Source organism: Lactuca sativa, chromosome 9 (assembly GCF_002870075.4).
Source record: "Lactuca sativa cultivar Salinas chromosome 9, Lsat_Salinas_v11, whole genome shotgun sequence".
In the NCBI taxonomy this organism is placed as follows: Eukaryota; Viridiplantae; Streptophyta; class Magnoliopsida; order Asterales; family Asteraceae; genus Lactuca; species Lactuca sativa.
In genome coordinates, this window is record NC_056631.2 from 161,908,953 (window position 1) to 161,929,005 (window position 20,053).

The window sequence follows — 20,053 nt, forward strand, 5'->3', positions numbered from 1 at the left end:
AAGGGGTTTTATAGGTTATCAAAAACATGTAAAGCAGAAAACTTTAACACTTAAGTTCACACGCAACCTATAAATGATATTTGTTTTCTCTAATTAGTAGCAATAAACTATGAACACCAAGAACCCTAAAGGAAACCTATTATAATCGAAATATACATAGGATTAAGGTTACATACCTTTGATTTGTTGTAGTAAACAAATCACTTCAATCCTTTGTGTTTGTTGGTCATGGAAAGTGAAACATCCCAAAAATACAACCCACAAAAAATTTCATTTTGAAAACATTATTAAAACCATCAACCATCATAAGAAAAATCATAATCATGTATCATCAAACATCATAGTATCTGTCTCAAATCAAAATCTCATATCAAAATCTCATATCAAATCATCAGAGTGAACTCCCAGGTTGTGACTGTGGTGTGTGCCATGCGATCAACCCCAGCCCTTCCCTTTATTAGTGGAAGTACCTATAACCAAAACTGAAAAATGTAAGCAGAAAGCTTAGTGAGCTCCCCCAAACTACCACATACCATACACACATAACATGCAAATAGGAGATACGGGCCCCGCCCACACTCATGGAGATATGGGCCCCGCCCACACTCTGCTAGTCTTGAGGTACGGGCCCCGCCCACACTCAACTGTCTGAGATACGGGCCCCGCCCAAACTCAGCTTCTGTGAGATATGGGCCCCGCCCACACTTAGCTACTATACTGACATACAAGTATCACACAGAAACAAGTATACTAAGTCTATCATTCAATCATGAATCATATTGCAAACATACTACTAAGAGATACCGGCCCCGCCCACACTCAACTAACTAAGAGATACGAGCCTTGCCTACACTCAACTATTAATAAACTCATACTGCGGGCCGAACTTGGTGACTTAGACCCGTTCTTACTGAAGGGACACTCACCTCGCGTGTCTGACTGCTGAAACCTTGAGTGAGAAATATCTAGCTGCTGCTCCGGTGGCTCTCCGGCAATAATTCCCACAATGAAACTTAGTCAAAACCTGATAACTACTCTTAGGGTAAAATGACCATTTTACCCCTGGCTAAAGTCAACATTATGGTCAAAGTCAACTTCCCAGTTGACCAGACTCGCCGAGTTGGCTCATCAACTCGCTGATTCCCGATCTTCTCAACTACCCCCAACCCGACTCTACTCGTCGATTTTAGCAAGAACTCGACGAGTTCACCTTCAATCATAACATCTAGACAATCTTCATCTGACTTGCCGAGTTCTTCCTGAACTCGTCGAGTTTATCTTCATATTCAGAATGTGACCAGTCTGTGACTCACCAAGTTATATGAACAACTCGTCGAGTCTGTCTTCATGAGTTGGGAGATGGCCTTGGACTCGTCGAGTACGTTCCTGCACTCGTCGAGTCCCATGGTTTCCAAATCCATGGCGTTGTCCATTTCATTGAGTCCCCTCCCTGGACTCATCCAAATCCCTTCTGTACCAAAATGGGTTCCTCATACCATAACAGTTTTTGGGAATCAACTCATGACTCGCCGAGTCCATGCATGTCCAAGTCTAATAATTCGATTTCTGATGGGTAAAACTCATCCAGAAGGTAGATTTGGGCTCCCTAAGTAGATATAACACGTAAAGTCATGAACTTTACATACATGCATGTGACTTTATGCTCAAAGGACCAAAAATAGGGTTTATTTCATACATGGGGTTCTCATGGCCATGAAGATGGCACCTTTATGCCATGAGGGCCCTCTAAGGTTCCAAATCTGAAGTTATCTTAACTTGGGATATCAAATACCCAAAGATCAAGCTTCTTGGACCCAAAAATTCATAAAAATAACCACAAGGAGATCTAAGAAACTACAAGTCAAGTAATAAGCTTGATTACCAGAAAGTGAGGAGAAACTGCTGTTCTTCTTGGATCTACAATCTTCTCTCGAAGTCCTCCTTATTCCTCTTCTTCACACTAGCTTCAAACCACACACGTTTACTCAAAAATGGCACTCAAACACTCACAAGGCTCAAGGTGGCGAGTTAGGGTTATCTGGACACTAAGGGAGTGATAAGGAAGGTCATAGGGGCATTATGATCTTTAAATAGGAGGACAAACCCTTGAAATTAGGGTTTTCATCAGACAACGCCTACTCGTCGAGTCGGTCTTCCGACTCATCGAGTAGACTACTTAGTTCCCGCCCCGGATTCAATCTTACTCGACGAGTTGGGCCTTCAACTCGTCGAGTCCAAGAGTAAAATTATAAAATTGACTTGATTAAATGCATACTTGGAACCGGGTGTTACAGAAAGCTAGCACCAAAAGGATGATGCCTCTAATTGGTCACACCCAAAACTAGAAACCCTAGAATGAGGAGGAGAGAGGAGATGTGAGGAAAATTTGCTCATGTGCCTTTAGGTAATGTGGTGAATGAAAAATTCAAGCTAAGGGGTCATATTTATAGTTTAGGTAACTTGCAAGCAAAGCAAAATTTGAATTAATTAAATAATAGATTTAATCTTAATTTAAACCCTTTCCTTTTATGCAACCAAGAGGCTTCCAGAAACCCTAGGAAACCCTCTAAAACTGTCCATACCATGGAGATTTCTCGAATTGCTTCTTTTGTTCAACTATTGAACAAATACAATTCACCCCTTGCACCTTCAATTAATTCCAATTAATATCAAATTAATTCTGATTAATAATTAATCAATTCTAATTGATTTCACATTAATTTATTAATCATATAAATTAACAAATCAATTATTTAACAGTTGATCACATATTAATTTATTATCACATAATAAATCAACAAATTAATTGTCTATTTCCGATTAATATATTCATCACATAATATATTAACAAATCATTTTCTCATAATTTCCAATTAGATTATTAATCATATAATAATCTAATAAATTATACTTCAGTCTCTTAATATCATTTCTAGCTATTTCTAGTTATGAGGGAAACCCAAAAGGAGTTTGATTTTAACCACAAGAGTATATCAATTTACTTATGAGCATAGACATCTTAATCCAATAGCTTCTTGATTCATTAATAGAAGGAAATGGGATTCCCTTATGAATTTTATGCGAGGAATCATGTCTGCAAAATAGAGGTAATCTAGGATAAGAACATTATCGGATAGGGCCTGATAACGCCCTCTGGTGCCAAAGTTAGTACTTAGGATCATATTGCTAAAATGTTGAGATGCGCATTCCATTATTACTTTTTTACGTACCTGCTTCTGATGTTGTTGATTTTGAGAGAATGAAAAAGTTTTGTTTGAAATTGATTCCAAAACTTGTATTCAATAATGATGAAGAATACATACATACACAGAAGAGAAGGAAAAATGAACTAACAAACTGATAATATAAGAATGATGAAAATACCCTTCTATCTAATTACTATCTAAACTGTCTATAACAAATTTTCTAACAATAAAAACTAACACCCCCCTTAATATGGAGGGTAGGGAACTACATGCAGCTTGGAAATAGCTTCTCGATGCTTTGAAGATGGTAGATTCTTGGTAAAAACATCAGCATGTTGTGAAGTAGCTAGAACATGAGATAAAGAGATGAGTCATTCTTGAAGTTTTTGTCGAACAAAATGACAGTCAAGTTCGATGTGTTTAGTCCTTTCATGAAAAACGGGGTTTGTGGCATTGTATATGGCGGCCATATTATCACACTTCAAGGGTATGGGGGTAATATTAGGCACTTGAAATTCATGCAGAAGTGTAGACAGCCATGCCAACTCAGCACATACTCTTTTCATTGAACGATATTCTGCCTCGGCTGAAGAAAGAGAGACTATAACCTACTTTTTTGACTTCCAAGAGATCAGACTTCCCCCAAATAGAATGAAATAACCACTTACTGACCTTCATGTGATTGGGCATGCTGCCCAATCTGAGTCACAATAAGCCTCAATGTTAGAAAGTTTATTAAAGAATAAACCTTGATTAACAGTGCCTTTGATGTATTTCAATACGTGTAAAGCAACATCATAATGTTGTTGACAAGGAGTTTTGTTAAAATGACTCAAATGTTGTACAGTGAAAGCTATGTATGGTCGAGTATGAAATAAAAAGTTCAACTTGCCAATTAGTTGTCTGTACAATGTAGGGTCATTGAGAGGATTGTCTATAAGCAGTAATAGCTTAAGATTGTGAGGCAATGGAGTAGAAACTGGAACAACATCTTCCATAGAATAGAGTGCAAGTAATTCTTGAGAAAATTTTTGTTGATGAACAACTAAACCTTCAGCCACCTTGCCAAATTGAAGTCTAAGAAAGTAATTGACTTCCCCCAAGTCTTTAATACGAAATTGGCTATCAAGAGTCATTTTTAATGAAGAAATTTCATCTTGATTATCACTTGTTAGTAAAATATCATCCACTTACACTGTTAATATAACAAATGAAGTAGAAGTCTTCTTAATGAATAGAGAATAATCATTAAGAGAATGAGTATATCCTTTTTGATGCAAAAATGGGACAATTTTGCATACCACTGCCTTGAAGCTTGCTTTAAGCCATATAGTGGCTTCTTAAGTTTGCAAACAAGATGATCTGAAGTAGTAGAACAGCCTGGTGGTAATTTCATATAGACATCTTCATGAAGATCACCATGAAGGAATGCATTATTAATGTCAAGTTGTTGAATCTTCCAATCTTTTTTAACAGCCAAAGAAACTAGACATCAAATAATATTGAATTTGACTATCGGAGAGAAGTTTTCGTTGTAGTCAATACCCTCTTTTTGAGTGAAACCTTTGGCTACTAACCATGCTTTATATCGATCAATAGATCCATCAACTTTATACTTAATTTTTATACCCATCAACATGAAATTGGCTTTTTGCCCTTTGGTAATGAAACAATATCCCAAGTATGGTTGGTTTGTAAAGCTTCAAGTTCCTGTTGCATAGCAAGTTCCCAATGAGGATTCCCTTTAGCTTGATGATAAAAAGTAGGCCCAACATCATGTTTAGAAATATTGAAAAAAAAAGTAGAAATGGGATAAAGAACAGAAACTTGAGGATCAACATTGCACATATGTGTAACAGTATGACAACAAATGTGTGAAGAATCAATAACATTGTTGCATATGTAATATCGTAAGTGCATAGGTGGGTTATGTGTTCTAGAAGATGTCCTTCTAGGAATGTTAGGAGGTTGAGACTGAGAAGAAGAAACATTTTCAGTAGGGACAGAAATTGAAGGTGGTGAAGGTGCAATAGGTGTATCACTGGAGTTTTTAGGAAGAAAAGAATGTGGGTTTTGTGACATAGTGGGGGATATATCATGTAAGGGAAAAATATTTTCAAAGAACTTAATATCCCTTGCGATATGAATGGATTTAGTGGTAAGATTAAGAACCTTAAAAGCCTTTTGTCCAATGGGATAACGAATCAATACAAAAGGATGAGCTCTTGACATGAATTTATCACGACCCACGGTAGAAGTAGTGATGAAACACAACATCCATATGCTTTAACTATGCCAAATATAGTTGCTTTTGATAAAGAAGTTCAAAAGGAGTTTTGAACTTAAGAGAAGCTGAAGGCATTCGATTAATGAGATGAACAGCTGTCCGGACGCATTCAGACCAATAAGAAAACCCAAGACCAGCTTGATATAATAAGGCTCGTGCAACTTCAAGTATATGTCGATGTTTCCGTTCAACGATGCCAATTTTTTGAGGGGTAAAAGGAGTAGATTTTTTTATGTAAAATTCCCATTTTGATATAGAACTCTATACCTTCATGAATACATCCAAGTTCATAAGCATTATCTGTGCAAACAACTTTAATGGTTTTGTTAGACTGAGTGTGAACAAAAACAACAAATTGTTTGATAACTCCCATTACATATACCCTTTGTGTGTAACCATATGTACCCAAGTGTGTTTACTATAGTCATCAACTATAGTAACAAAGAATTTGAACCCATCATGAGACATGTACTTGTACGGACCCCAAACATCCACATGAATGAGATCAAAAACAGCTTGAGATTAAGATAAGCTAGTTGGAAATGGAAATTTATGATGTTTAGCTTTAAAGCAGCTCATACATGAATCAATATCATCATCATGAGATTTACAACCAGGAATAGAAAGATGATTCAACTTGCTAATTGAAATGCGTCCCAATCGTTTGTGCCATAACAAAGTATTAGAAGGTTTTGTAACAACAATTGCAAAATTACAAAAAAGATTGAATACAGAAAAACTGAAAGACAAGGAATTACAAATGGTTCGATGATCAAAAACATAAAGATCATTGACCTTATTGCCAAAGAGACTAAGAGAGAGTTTACTCCGTGATGAAGGGTCCTGCAATAGGTAATGTTGATCAGTGAAAACTATAAAGGATTTGAGTTGAGAATTCAACTTGGAAATAGAAACAAGGTTGTATTTTAAATTGGGAACATACAAGACTCCTTGAAGAATTAAGGAATCATGTAGTTTGACATTTCCAGCAAAAGAGACACATGCATTAGTGTCATTAGGTAAACCAATGAAATGAGGATGAGGTAATTTGAATAAAGAAAGAAACAATGTTTTATTGGAACATATATGATCTGTTGCCCCGGTATCAACAATCCATGAATAAAATGGTTGTAAAAGTGATGATGATTTGTACACATTAGCAACAAACTTTTTGAAAGAAAAAGTACCTTCAGACTCCATAAATCCATCCATAAGAGAAGTTTGAGCAGAAAAACTAGATGATGATCAGTTGATATTGTTGTTTTGAAGAAGTATAATCAACTGTTGAAATTGTTCTTGTGATTTACTAGAATTGGAGTCAACAACAGCATTCTGAACAATGGATTTTGGTTCTTCACGCTTGGATTTGGTGAATTTAAAGTTTGCAGGGAATCCATGTAGACGATAGCACTGTGATTTGGTGTGAACAGGCTTTTTACAATGATTACAAACCAACGATTTCTTGGACATAGAACTATTTTCAACAGAAGCATTCATGGCAATGATGTCATTATTAAGTGGAGTAGAAGTATTTATACCATGTTGACGTTCTTCTTGAAGGATCAAGGAATATGCAATGGATACAGTCGGAAGAGGTTTAGTCATGAGAATTTGACCACGCATGACTTTGTAAGAATCATCAAGGCCCATAAGAAGTTGAATGAGACGATGTTCTTCAAAAAAAAATGTTGATCTTAGATGCAGCTTCACAAGAACATGGAGGAATTGCTTGAACGAGACGCAATTCATCCCAAATTCGTGTTAATTTGGTGAAATAAGTGGTGAAATCATCTGAACCTTGAGAAGTCGAATATAGCTGTTGCTAAATTTGGTAAATCAATGTGCCATCTGGTTTTTCGAACCTTTGATTCAATTGAAGCCAGATTTCTCGAGCAGTAGTCAAGAATAACATACTATTGGCAATATTTTTGGACAGAGAATTCAAAATCCAACTTATCACCATAGAATTGGCTCGAAACCAGGCAGAATACGAAGATGAGGTGATTGTTGGTTCATAAATTGATCCATCAACAAAACCTAATTTGTTCTTGGCAGCTAACGATATAAGCATTGATCGTTTCCAAGATGCAAAACCAATTCCATTAAAAGGATTTGTAATGAGAATAGAACTCGGATTATCAGAAGGAGCAATGAAAAATGGATTGGATGGATCGATGGCAGTATATCCAGTAGAATCAAGTGGATTGGCCATGATGAATGCAGAATCGAAAATAGAATCGAAAACTAATCTGATACCATGTTGATTTTGAGAGAATGAAAAAGTTTTGTTTAAAATTGATTCCAAAACCTGTATTCAATAATGATGAAGAATACATACATATACAGAAGAGAAGGACAAACGAACTAACAAACTCATAATATATGAATGACGAAAATACCCTTCTATCTAACTACCATCTAAACTGTTTATAACAAATTTTCTAATAGTAAAAACTAACAGATGTTGCTCGTAAGTACCCACCACCACCTTCGATTAATTCTTTTTGTTCCATATCGATCATTAAAAAATAGGAACTTTTTTACTTATTTTTTTTTATTTGTGTTCTTCGCATGCACGTCGAACAGGAGGTGATAACATCCTGTTCAAACTTCAATTTAAATTAAACAAACCCCCTCCATCGAAATTCCTTTCAAAATGGGTCCTAACTATTTAAACTTCCATTTCATTTAATTAAGTTACACTACACCCTCCTTTGAGATTTATTGACAAATCAAGTCCTAACCACTCAAACTTCCATTTAAATTATTTAAATCCTAACCTCCTTTGAGAAATTCGTTACAAAATTAGTCCAAAACTCAAACTTGGAATCTAAATAAACCATTTTAGTCCCTTTCTTGGAATATGATTACAATATAAGTCCCAATTATTGATTATTTTACCAAACAAATCCCATACTTAGTAATTAATACCAAATATACCATTTGCTTAAATAGGTAACTAATTTAGTACCAACGGTTCGTTTTAGAAGCGATACACCTCGATTTCTCGCGTCAAACTCTCGAAATAAATCAACAACCACACGTTAAGGTGAGTGTTACGACCCCTCTTTTATATTTTTATATGCTTTGGGGGAGAATACATGTGCTTAAATGTACTATTTTGCTTAAATAGGTAACTAATTTAGTACCAACGGTTCGTTTTAGAAGCGATACACCTCGATTTCTCGCGTCAAACTCTCGAAATAAATCAACAACCACACTTTAAGGTGAGTGTTACGACCCCTCTTTTATATTTTTATATGCTTTGGGGGAGAATACATGTGCTTAAATGTACTATTTTATACAAAAAAGTACACATAAAATATTATTATTTTATGTAAAAGCTATATCTAGTTTATAAAAAATTGGTTTGACACTTATATGTTATAAACACATAAACTAGTTTTAAACTTCAAAATTTTCATATGTTATGTTGTTAAAATGATACAACTATTAAGAATAACATATACCATTTTCACTACAAAACTCTATGATTTTACGTGACATTGTGTGTCATAAAATGCATGTTATAAAAATTTGTAGTATTCCTAAGGATTTGAACTATACCTGTGTATGAGCAAAGTTTACAAAAAAGACATAACTAGTTTATAAAAGGTAATGCCTTATATACATGCACACCAGTCATGCTCTGCTTTTATAAACTCTATACAATACATTGTGCCTAGTAACTTATCAACTTATACTTTAGGTGTGTTTGATGGAATTTTTTAATGAGCAATCAAGCTACCAGTTGCACAACTCTTTTAAGATTCTTGGAGTTTTCCTGTCATTAACTAAGAAGATTGGAAAAACCGTAGGAGACGTTAAGTGATGAACTCAACCTACGATGATGGTGTAGATGTTAGTGAGTCATTAAATTTCAAAGTGGGTTGCTTTAGAGCATATGTCGATCTTTGGACGTAGTAAGGTTAGGTATAAATCCACTGACCCCTCCTTTCATTTGTTGCTTCATCATTTTCTTTAGTGGTTAACCTAGGGCAATGTTTCAGATGGAAATAAGGGGGATAGGACGGGACCTTCGGCGCCTCTAAATCACATTGGCCCCTCCTGTTATTATTGCTTCATTGTTTTCTTTAGTGGTTAACCTGGGGCAGTGTTTCAGATGGAAATAAAGGGGGATGGGATGGTACAGTCGATGTCGGAGCGTCAGAAGCCGTTGGGGGAAGAAGCAGCAAATCCTTGAAACTCCGACGAGGCGTTAGAAGGAAGACCTTGCGAGATCATGGTCTTCGGAAAGCAAGGTGACGCTTAAAAAGGAAGTCACCGTTGGGTAAGGGAGTTGTTATCGGAAAGGTAGGTGTTACCTGAGTTGTTATCGATACGGTTGGGATGGACGAATCAGGTAGGTGTTCTTCTTCTTATTTGACTTATTTGACCAGGTTAATTTGAGTTGGACCATTAACCATTTTGCTCTCTTGATCTAGTAGGCTATTCAAGCATTGTCATTAGGTATAAAAATAATTAGATATGAATTTTAATGGGCTAACAAAAGGGAATTATTAATTTGATTTATGATTTGGAAATGACCATTTTGATTAAAGCAAGAACCATTAATTGTTGGATGATATAATTAATTAGTGATAATTAGTATGGCTAATTAATTGGGTTTAAAAGATCATGATTTTCATTTTATTAGTATATGGAATTATATCAATGATTTTTATATTATGGAAATATTCATTTGTTCATCGTAGATGAAATTACTTCTAGAAAAATATACTGATAGAAGTTACTAAAAAATAGAAATGGAAAAAGTAATTAATTTAACAGATATAAATATAAATGTAGGTGTCATGTGAGTTGTTATCGGTACAGCTGGGATGGACGACTAGGCGTTCTTCTGCTTTGACTTATTTGACTAGTTTAATTTATGTTGGATCATTAATCATTTTGGGCCTTTGGTCTATTGGGCTATTCAAGTATTTTCATTAGGTATATAAATAAACAGATATGAATCTTAATGTGCTAACAAAAGGGAATTACTCATTTGATTTATGATTTGGAAATGACTATTTTGATTAACGAAAGAACCACTAATTGTTGGAAGATATAATTAATTGGTAATTATTAGTATGGCCAATTAATTGGGTTTAAAAGATCATGACCTTCATTTTATTAGTATATGGAATTATATCAATGATTTTATAATATTGAAATATTCATTTGTTGATTGTAGATGAAATTACTTCTAGAAAAATATAGTGATAGAAGTTACTAAATAAAATAGAAATGCAAATAGTAATTAACTTAACATTTATAAATATATGTTTGATCTTTTAGGAGGATTCGACATATAAGGATGGTGTTAAGCGTTGCACATTTTCTTGAGGCGAGGATATAACAAGAAATGATTATTCGAACAACTTGCTATTTAGGTGAGTTTCTTACTATAATCGTAGGTCGAAGGCACCAATGCTGGTCCAATAGATTATGTTATGTATCATTGTGTATAAGATGTTGCAATGCTATAGTGGTCTATTAGATTGATAGATATGTATGATTAAATATATTGTTGGTTATTGTTTATTTGTTTGCATATGTTGACATAGTGTGGTTGGGTCGAGACGGTAATGCTTTTGTTGTACGCCAACAAACCCGAGAGTAATCCAGTCATAAGTTGCGGGTTGGGAAGGGCATTCCAAACTTGTGTTGTGGGTTCGGGATCAATCCAGTCATAAGATGAGGGTCGAGAAGGGTATTTCAGACTTATGTTATGGGCTCGGGAGCAAGCTAGTCATGGGATGTGGGCCTGGGGAGAGGTAATCCAATCTCATGCTGTGGGCTCGGGGCAATCCAGTCTTGTGTTGTAGGCCCGGTGTGCACGCATTATATATATATATATATATATATATATATATATATATATATATTATTGTGTGGGGTATTTTGGGGGAACACACTAAGCTTTGGCTTACAATTATGGATTAAACGTTTTTCAGGTACTTCCGATGATCGGGGTGAAGTGAAGGCATGATCATATACATCTCCCTGTTGATTTATGTTTTGAGAGATGATATTGATATTATGACCTTTATGTTTTTGTCTTGGAAAAAATGTTTGATTATTCTACAGATTTATGAAAATATGTTTAAAAAATAAAAAATATTACCATGGTTTTTGAGATGTTACATATTTGGTTGGGCCTTTTTGTGAGGTAGTGAAGGCTATCCATCATAGATGTTTAGGCTAGATTATTGTGATGTTGCGGCAAGGTGAGTACTTGTTTGTCGTCCCGGGCAGTATATATATATATATATATATATATATATATATATATATATATATATATATATATATATATATATATCAAGGTTGTAGAAAACGCTCGACATAGGCTCGGCGGTGGACTGGGTTAAGGGATTAATCGGCTAGGCGGGGATTAATCGGGACCATTAATTATTAAAAAATTATTAAAAATTTAATAAATATAACATTAATCCTAATAATATAAGTAAACAAGTTAACAAATATATTATTTCATTGATGATTTGGATTAAACAACCATATCAGCCAAGAATTACAAATGTTCTTCATTTGTTTTTGAATGTTATTCATCAATTCTTCAAAATCATGTTTTCACAACGAGTTCATTCAAGCCATCAAATTGAGAGCTACAACAACCTTAAAACACCACCTCCTTTCTACCCCTAATAAGAAAGCCAAATACCACCAACTGCTCCATCCGTTTTTGCTCCAACCACCAAACATCACCATTGATAACCTTCCTGTTTGCATCTATTCAGCAACATCACACCCTCAGCTACTCCACCACTGCCGCACCATAAACACCCAAAATCACTGAAATTTCTCTTAAGAATTTACATAAACACTTGGCATGCTAGTTATCAAACAACCATATCAACCACATCATTGAAAAAGAACACGAATCAGATTACTCAATTGGAGTTGTGTATCGCAAGGCTATAATCAAAATACGCATGTGACAACAAAGATATTTATGCAATAAGTCCAAGAAGAAATTGGTACCAAAATTGACAAGAGAAAGTAGAGAGAGGACCAATCGATGCCGACCTATCCAATCCAAAATTGAATTCTATAAACAATCGACGCTCCCGACTATCTGCAATTGAGCATATGACATCAGAACAACTTGTTGGTAGATGAATAATACTAAGAACCTGCATTAGAGCAATCGATACACACTTTTGAATATCTGAAATCGAGAATCAAGAATCGAGAATCGAATTATGTAAACAACTTGTTGGTAGATGATCGGTGCAGAGAGAAACGAACCTGAAAGTCTGGAGAAGCTCGAGGAATAGCACAATCAGAACAACTTGTTGGTAGATGATTGGTGTAGAGAGAAGCTCGTGGCAAAAGACGATGGCGAAGAACGAGCACGGGGGAGTCGAAGTTGAGCAGGGGAGGATTCTATTCAGCAAGAAAAATAGGGAAGAACAAGATTTAAAGAACATATATGGAAGAGTGAAAGTTTGAGTATCTCACATCGAAGCTGGGAACATTTTATCAAGGAAAACATAGTCTATAAAAGGGAATCCTTCATACTAAAAGAAACACAGTTGTATTTTTGGCAAGCCGGCTCCTTTGAGTTGGTGGGTCCTTTAGAGTCAGCTGGACCGATTAGGTCCGAGTTGGTCCGATTTGGGCCGGTTTTAACTGATATTGACAAAGGCCGCCTAATCTACCCTCTAACACCTATTCATAGGCAGTTGGAGGCCGTCAAGCATCTAGGCGCCGATTAATCGGCCGCCTAGACCGAATTTTACAACCATTATATATATATATATATATATATATATATATATATATACACATATATATATAGTGATAAAATTTTCATTTTTAAAAATCATCAAATCCATACATCATATGTCTCACAAAAAACCACAATATAGTGTAAAAAAATTGTCAGCGTAAAATAGTCATAAATGCGAAATCATGAGGGGTATGTCGTGCGATCACGTGGGACCCTTTCCTTTCAAACTGGAAGCACCTTAAAATATTATACCACAAAACCATATGCAAAAAGCTTAGTGAGTTCCCCAAAATACCACATACCTTACATATAATTGCCATGGGCTACCCCCATGGTCTTTTCCCTTGGATGCCCTCGGCTACCCTCAGGGTCTTACAACCAAGTGTCATGGCTACCTCCATGTTCTTTCCTTGAAATGCCTTGGGCTACCCCCATGGTCTAACATCCAAGTTCCATGGGTAACCCCTATGGTCTTTCATGCAATTGCCATACGCTAGCCCCATGGTCTTTCATACAAATGCCACAGGCTACCCTAGGGTCATGAATGCAAGTATCACGAAGAAAACTAGCATCCTGCACAATCCAATGTGCTGACATTGGTGCCTTCAACTCACAAGTATCGTGAGAAGACTCACCTATTAGACAATGATCAACTGCTACCGCTCTTACTGCCAAGAATATAAATGCTATACACCAACTATACAGCCATACAAGGTAAACCCTTATCTCTTCTTCTAAAATTAGGAGTTTGACAAAAAGTCAACTCAACTAAAAAGTCAACGGTCAAAGTCAACATTGAATCTCATGTCGTGACCAACCCTTGGTCACATCGTGAGAACTCACTCGGTCCGATTCCCTTTAACTCGCTCCAACCCAGTCACGGACAACCAACTCGTCATAAGTCATAACGTGAGCCATCCTTGGTTACTTCATGAGAATACAGACAACCTCAAACATGGGATCTATAACGCCCGTAGATTCGGGCTTAGTCAATTTACAGATAATAAACATTAAAAATGATTTTTTGATAGAAGATTATTTAGGATAAATAATCATAACCAAAGTTATAGTATATTTCACAAGAATTCCGTATATATAAAGAAAACTGAAATATGACTTATAACGAAGAAGTTATGACCCGTCGAAGTTTTGCGACTAAATCGGCACAGCTCTGTGTATCGTAAAAATTGAATTTTTGATAAGCTACTTTTTAGCCTTAGCAATCTAAACAAAATTCGTAGTATATGTTAAACCGAGAACGTACATAAAAAGAACGTCCAAATCTGACTTCATTAGAGGAAGTTATGATTTTTTCTAAGATTTTGCACAATAGTATACAGCCTGGAAATCGAATTTTAGATCAATCGATTTTTAGCTAACACAACCTAAATGAGAATTGAAGATCTCGTTAATAGGAGCTCAACGATATAAAGACAATCGAAATCGGACGTTGGATGACAAAATTATGAATTTTTAACGGACTTTAACTGTCAAAGTCTGTTAAAATATAAATTTGAAAATAAAGTCAAAATTAGCCAACGGAGTCTAAAAATAAGTTGTAGATCCCGTCGATACCTACGCGTGGATATAAAGAACGTCAAAACGGAGCTCATATATGAAAGTTACAGATTTTAGAAGATAATTAGTTTTTGGAGTAATCTACGAGTGACACATGACGCAATCTAAGCCACTGCTTCCTCACCACGGCTTGCCACCAGATGGCGACACGTGGCATGGGAACGCCTAACATTCAACAAGGGAACACTAACCATTCTTCCATCAGAAAACTTATAAATAAAGGAGCCAATCACTTCATTTCTCCACACCTTTCTAACATTTCTCTCCTAATTACTCCCAAACCCTCCAAGCCTTTCCCAAGAACTTCCTAAGTGTTAGAAGCGAGTCCTGGAGCACCGGAAAGCCCCGAGAAAAAGAGGTTTTAGCTAAGAAGTTCTGCCCATGTAGAGCCTGGTTCCTCGCTAAACCCCCTTGTATGTGAGTTATGCTTACCCTACTTTAAGTATAACTTATGTTTAAGTTCATTATCGTTATTATGAACCTATAAAAAATATATATATTAGTGACCCAAATTCTTTATACTGATTGATCTACTTATGGGAGAGGTGTCTAGAATGGTTATGTTGGCTTGGTTGTTGGATTTCAGAAAAGCTATATGCCAAAATGGTCCTGCCTCCCAACTGTCCTGCCTGGCTGATCCTTATTTGATAGATCATGACATAGACCTTGAGTTAATGATAAATCTAGACTAATAATTAGTCGCAATAAATATTAGACTAAAATCTAGTGATAATAATATTGGGTTTCGTCGAAGGAAAATAGAATTGTTAGAAGTGAAGCGCTGCCCAAATTTCAAGTCGTCACTTTAACAAGTGAGTGCATAGTCCCTTTCATAAACATGATTTTAATACAGGTATTAATAAAAGTGTTAAATATATGTTGAAATTTTATATGTGAGTTATATGCTTATTATCTGGAAATATTTGTTATATGTATATTTGATGATATACTTTAGGCGAACCAGACATGGTTCTATATGTGTTAAGATGTATTTACATGATAATAATAATAGAAATATTATAAATAAGAAAATAAATGTATGTTAATACTTAATACTCTGTATAAAATATTACATTAAATTAGGATAGTAATGCCGAAACAGAGTTAGTATTGAAAGTTGATTATAAACATTGTAGGCTTGCTTAGTGATGAAATATGACTTAAAAGAGATGCTTAGTTCAATTAAGTTTGAATATTAGGTAGTATCTTATTAAGGGTGCGTGTTTGATAGGAATAGAGAGTAGAAACTCTGTTCGAGGAGATTGATGATCGGTGGAGTATGTCCTACGTACAAAATTACTTTCTAAGCACCAAGTCTTTTTCAAAGCTCCGTGTATTAGGTGTTGCTTGTATCGAGGTAATATTATGTTCTAGGGTACGATTCCTACTCGTACCAGGGTACTATAATGTGCCAAAAGTACTATCATGTACAAAGTCTTTTTTTACACTATTGCGTGTCGGGGTACGAGAGCGTACGGGAGTACTTTATTAGTATTTGACCATACTTTTTATTTTGAAGAGCTTTGGAGTCATCATTTCTTTTTTGAAGTGATCGGACGAGCTTCATGTTTCAGCGTTTCCTTTCAAGAAGTAATTGGGGGAACTTCGTAGACTGCCTAATTGAGTGTGTCCTTAGAAGACCACTACCAGGTATGTCTGATGTTGCATTGCCGAATAAGGTGAGTCTGGGGGTAAAATACCTCTCGATGTCAGACTACTGCTAGGCAAATTTTGATGTTGTATTGTTGGATAGGGTTAGTCTAGGGGTAAAATACATCACGACGTCAGACCACTGTTAGGCATAGTTATTTAGATAACCATCCCTGACTTAATTATCATGTTGTTGTTTTTACGAACGAAGGTTCGTGGTGAAACTTGTTCCATTCCCCTCATTTGATGTATTTATTGATCCTCGTTTGTTGTCACATAATTTCTAAAGCAACGTTGTCAGTTTGTTGTTCATAATGATCCTTTAGGCTAGATCTTATAAGATCCTTGTATAGGATCTATATGTGGGAATCGACAGGATGGGATAAATTGTTTTAGAGATATGATTTGTGTAACACCGTAAATTTCCAAACAAATTTTTCATTTTAAAATCATATAAATTTATAACGCATTTCACAAAATCTCATTTGTTTAGTTTACAAAACACATCTCCATAATTGATTGATTAATAATCCAGGATCCTCAAAACATAACTCCTTCTCTGGTGTGTATAATCGAGTCGGTGCCTTCCCGCGATCCTGAGAAAAACCTGAAACACATAACACATAACACGATAAACACGAAGCTTAGTGAGTTCCCCAAAATACCGCACACACAACTCATTAGCCACTCGAGGCTATATCACTGTAAGACCCTCCGGTCAATGTGTCTCAGTGGGACCCTCCAGTCCCACGGTTCGTTGGACCCTCTGGTCCGGTCTGTAAAGCTCCGTATAGCATAAATAACAAAGAGATAATGTATAGCATACAACAATAAGCATGATAACTTAACACCCAATGTAAGCACGTAAGACCCTCAGGTCACATATAAGTACCAGGCTAGGTAAAGTGTAGTGAGAAGACTCACCTCGGATGAAGAACAACCCCTAAAAACATTGTTGCTGCGCACCGGCCTCTAACTCTAAGCCAAAACCCACAATTAACCCAGTTAGGAACTATGTCCTGACTCTCACTCATTAGGTCTAAATGAAGACCACTAACCAGCCCAGTAATAGCCTAAACCCCATTAGGCCCACCAAGGCCCAATAATAAATGGGCTCACCCAAGGCCCACTCTTGAAACTAAATGGCAACCCCAACTCAAGGGCCTAAGCACGAATATATACATTCCTCTGGTTCAATACCCTATTGTAACAAGCCCAAACTCCATGCTCAACACTCAAGGCCCCAAAATGAGACTTAGCCCAAAAGTCCACAGTGAGGTTACGCGGGGCATAACTCCCTTGGTACGCTCAACGTACTCATAATCCAGATTGGCCATCGGGGACAGTGGTCAGTACACAGGGCGTATTGGAATTACGCTCAGCGTACGTCCATTAGGGATGAGCAACGGGCCAAACCCGGACCAGACCGGCCCGAAGACCGAAAACCCGAAGACCGAAAATTGTGAATTTTCTTACCCGAAAACCGGACCGTTTTTGGATGTATCAGGTTCGGGTTCGGTGCGGTCCGGTCTCGGGTAGTAAACCGAGTTTCGGGTTTTGGACCGAACTAGGCTTTGAAATTGGTACAATGCGGGACTTTACTTAGATCACGTGCAAATGAGGTGTCTACAAAAAAAATACAAACCTTATTAACATTTGGAACAAATAAAAATTACACTATTTAGCATAAAAACTACACTTTTTATTAAAAAAAATGCATGTATTAACAAAAAAGAAACAACATTGCTAATAAAAAACTGCATTTTAACAACTTTTTTGTGTAAAAAACAACAAAAAACAACATTATTTATAAAAAACTGCATGTTTTTATAAAATTTTTTTGACTGTTTTTAATTTTTTTTTTTTTGCATGTTTGAACAAAAAATAGCGTGCTAGATATATTCTTTCTTGTAAAGTGATAGGAACAAACGTTGATCAAGATTTATAAACAATGTTAAAATAAAAACATCAAGTTTTATACATAATGTTATATATAACATTAACTAATAATTCAATATCCTTATCTATATATTCTAAGGAGAAAAAAATTTCCGGTCCGGTCCGGGTTAAATCCCGTATTCCGGGTACGGTCCGGTCCAAACCCGAAAACCGATTAATGGTAAAAACAAAATCCAAAAACCGGCCCATTAATATGTATATCCGGTCCGGTCTGGGTCCAGTCCCGGTTTTTTTCCGGTCCGGTCCGGTCCAACGGGTCATATGCTCATCCCTAACGTCCATGATTGTTATCTCCACTCCCTTGGTCTTAATCCGTTAAGACCATAGCTATACTCTTAGATCTGGTCTCCATAAAGTCTCATACACAACAAAGCTCGTGACTTTAAGCCTTTGCATGGAAGATCAAGTCCTAAACACAAAAACTCTTACTCTATACTCTGAAAAATCCTCATATCTTATGCATGAGGTGGTTCCAACGTCCAAGGCCTCATTTTTATGAATCCTCTCCACTAGAACACTTAAAGGGACATATATTAGGCTCTGGAGTTCAACAACTCATAAAGCTTCAAGATTAGGGACCAAAAACCCTAAAATGGACCCAAAACAAAAACTAGCACAACAATAAGCAAGTTTCAAACTTGATACTTCTGGAAGATGCACCAACAAGAGGAGAACATAGATCCAAAAGCTAGATGCTCAAGCTATTCTCTTTCAAAGCTCCTTCTTCTTCAAAAGCCAAACATAACAAGTCATCACCCCACTAGATTCATGATATGGGCTTATTTAGTCATAGAAATCATTCATTATCTTATTAATTATTGTTGATATTATATCATTTAATGGACAAAAGGTACTTAATTAGCTTAATATTTCAATTTCAGAAATAAAAGACATGCTCAGGTGAAAAAGGAAGAGGATTTGAGTGATTGGAAGCTTGGAGATTGAAGACTGAAGAAAGAAGGATGTTGCTGGACAGTTTGACCCATCGTCAGTGTTTTGTCCATATCTCATGAACCGTAACTCCGATTGACGAGATTCAAAATGTTCTGAAAACTAGACATAATTTCAGACTACTTTCGTGTTTTGAGAAAATGTTGATTCCAAAAGAAACTTGACGAGTTTTTACCAAAAACTCGACGAGTTGGTTGGAATATTCTCGATTTAAGGATGCCTTGCTGTACACGTTGTATATGCGGATTATCGAAAAAACTCGACGAGTTTTTGGTGAAAACTCGTCGAGATGACGCTGTTTTCAGAATTTATATATAGAAACTCTTCTCATTCGAACCCTAACTTTTTGTGGAGGCTAGCTGCGACTTTTGAAGACTAGAAGGGTTCTTGGAGCTGCTATTTTCGAGATTGCAACATAAGAGACAATTTAGAAGAGAACCAAAGGCAAATAATCATTCGTCTTTTCTTAATCTTTGTTTTGAACCATGTTTGAATCATTAGATTTTGATTTTAGGTTATTACTTGCTATAGATATGAGCTAAAAGCTTTTACTTCTGTTTGGATGAGATAATCTTATGAACATGGTTTGATTGAGTGGTTGAATTGATATTAATTTGGTTATTCATCTTGTTAAGCTTATTAAAGATCCTTATGTATTGATGA

At 36.0% G+C, this 20,053-nt stretch overlaps 2 protein-coding genes across 2 annotated transcripts; both read right to left on the minus strand.

Moving 5' to 3' along the window:
• Positions 1–3,880: 3,880 nt before the first annotated feature.
• On the minus strand, positions 3,881–4,342 carry LOC111888153 (uncharacterized mitochondrial protein AtMg00810-like). The gene has a single exon (XM_023884283.1). It carries the CDS (start codon positions 4,340–4,342, stop codon positions 3,881–3,883), a length of 462 nt encoding a protein of 153 aa, XP_023740051.1.
• A 496-nt stretch (positions 4,343–4,838) lies between these two features.
• On the minus strand, positions 4,839–5,438 carry LOC128129155 (uncharacterized). The gene has a single exon (XM_052767821.1). The coding sequence runs from the start codon at positions 5,436–5,438 to the stop codon at positions 4,839–4,841; it is 600 nt and encodes a 199-aa protein (XP_052623781.1).
• Positions 5,439–20,053: the final 14,615 nt, after the last annotated feature.